This window comes from Mesitornis unicolor, unplaced genomic scaffold, assembly GCF_000695765.1.
Source record: "Mesitornis unicolor isolate BGI_N332 unplaced genomic scaffold, ASM69576v1 scaffold20697, whole genome shotgun sequence".
NCBI classification, from domain to species: domain Eukaryota; kingdom Metazoa; phylum Chordata; class Aves; order Mesitornithiformes; family Mesitornithidae; genus Mesitornis; species Mesitornis unicolor.
In genome coordinates this window covers 14,959-16,912 of record NW_010196023.1, presented here as the reverse complement: position 1 = coordinate 16,912, position 1,954 = coordinate 14,959, and the positions used below count along the sequence as shown (strand labels likewise).

Below are 1,954 nucleotides of genomic sequence, written 5' to 3'. Positions count from 1 at the left end.
GCCTTTCCTGCCTGTAAACAGTCAAGAGTGATGCCCAGGCAGGGTTTGTGGTACCAGTGACAGCTTGGTGGCATTACAGTGAAATCCAATAAGCCTGTTTGAAGTTAAGATGATTTTATGATTTCTACTGGGCTCCCAACAATGAGAGCATTCACTCATCCAGGATCGCATTGTACGAGTGAGGAGCAGCATTTAATAACGCCTGCCGGTGCACTAAGCCGATAAGTGAAAGCAGACAAGGAAAGTAAACACGTCCTCTTTAGTGCAGAGGTGGATGACAGAAGTCTGAGTTGCAAAGGATAGAGGGCTGTGGAGAGGAGGGAAAAGCACCTCTGAAGCAGCCTCTCCCTGCAAAACCTTGTGGTCTGAGAGCAAGAAATGAGTTGCAGAGAGCGGGAACTGCTGGGGACAGAGGCAGAGCCTGGTGGAGCAGGTCCCCAGGCAGAAGTGCCCAGCTGCTCTTCTGTAAACCGTGTGTCTTGTGAATTTGTGCTCTGTTTCCTTTGCCAGGAGGCACCCTGCCAGAGGGACACGAGCCGGCTGAATTGCTTCTTGTTTCACAGAGCTTTCAGATCATTTGTTAACAAGTGGTTTTCAACCTTTAATATTTTTTTCCAGTGCAGATGGGTAACCCATTCATGGTGAATTTAAGCCTGGTAACTTTTCCCCTCAAGAAACTCTTCAAAGTCAGCCTACAAACTACTTAAGGGACCACAGGGTGAAAACCTATAGGATATGCTCAGGAAGGAATTTCTCTTCAGTCACAATTGCACTTCCTAATGTGAATTGCTTGCAACAGCAATTTTCCTTTGAGTCTTGCAAGAGACTCAGCTTCAGAAATGATACTGCCATTTGAGAAATTCAGCCTTTGTTTCTCAAAGAGTGACACTGGGACCCACAGAAAACTTAAGTTATTTGATTGCAATTAAATAAATGCAATTAAATAGCTTTGAGGATCTGAAGTTCATGGTTTTTTTTCCTGTTTACACAGAAAAACAGCTTGGAAATGCTTTTCCACTAAGACACTCCAAAAACAAGAACAAGCCATTTTAAATTATGTATTTAGAGACTGTTTTTTAAGCTTTGATGCAGTTCTGGTGGCATGGCTCCAAATGGAGTTGATAATAGGGGAACTGGCAGTAAATTAGCTCAGGTTAAAGTAGGAGCCACAAACCCAAGTCTAGATCTGCCCTGGAAGATGATGAGTTTCAGACAGCAAGGACAGACCGGCAGCCAGACTGAAATCACAGTTATCCTGGAGAAACAGCAGGGTAACAGGGGCACAACCGGCTCCTCCACATACGCTATTGGGCGTAGTGAAATTATATTGACATCGTCAACAGGAAGCCATCAATTGTGGCAAAGGAATTAAGAGCAGTGCAGCTGAAATGGGAATTTTGCTCAGAATTTATAAAGACCACTTTAATAATCTGACAGCCCGCTCCCTAGAAGTTACCTGTGAAAATAAAAACATTGGAACTATCAAAAAACTCTCCATACATCTTGGTTCTGAATGGACTTATTTAATCACTTTTTCTGGATGAAAACCAGCACTAATAACGGTGATTTTTGACTCAGCAAAGCATCTTGACTACAGCTATGCAGAGGGATTAGGTCTAATCAATTATATACTCTTTTAAAACAATATATTCAGTTCTTTGTTTTCATCTTTTTTTTCAGACAGAAACCCTCCTCCTGAGAGTCGAAAAGAGAGGCCTGTGTGATTGCTTTCATGCAATGCACTGAAACGAGCCCTGGGATTTGGCCAACGGACATTTGTTCATTTTTCAAATGCCATTCAGTAAATTACAGGAAGGTTCAGGGTGCAGGTTGGGCCACACTGCAAGGAAAACAACTTCTGTCCAAACAGGTACAGCCCAGTTGGATCATTTTTGCTTTGATGTGCTCTATCATTACTGTGTGCAATATTGCCTCTGCTGAAATGACAACAGAA

General features: G+C 42.8%; 1 protein-coding gene across 1 annotated transcript in view; it reads left to right on the top strand.

The window, feature by feature from the left end:
- The window catches only part of LOC104543657 (neuropeptide-like protein C4orf48 homolog), a 9,951-nt gene extending 8,205 nt beyond the window's left edge, over window positions 1-1,746 (top strand). Inside the window, exon 3 of the mRNA XM_010188318.1 lies at window positions 1,681-1,746. Coding sequence (XP_010186620.1) covers window positions 1,681-1,746 — 66 coding nt within the window. The remainder of the gene's footprint in view (window positions 1-1,680) is intronic.
- The last annotated feature ends 208 nt before the right edge of the window (window positions 1,747-1,954 follow it).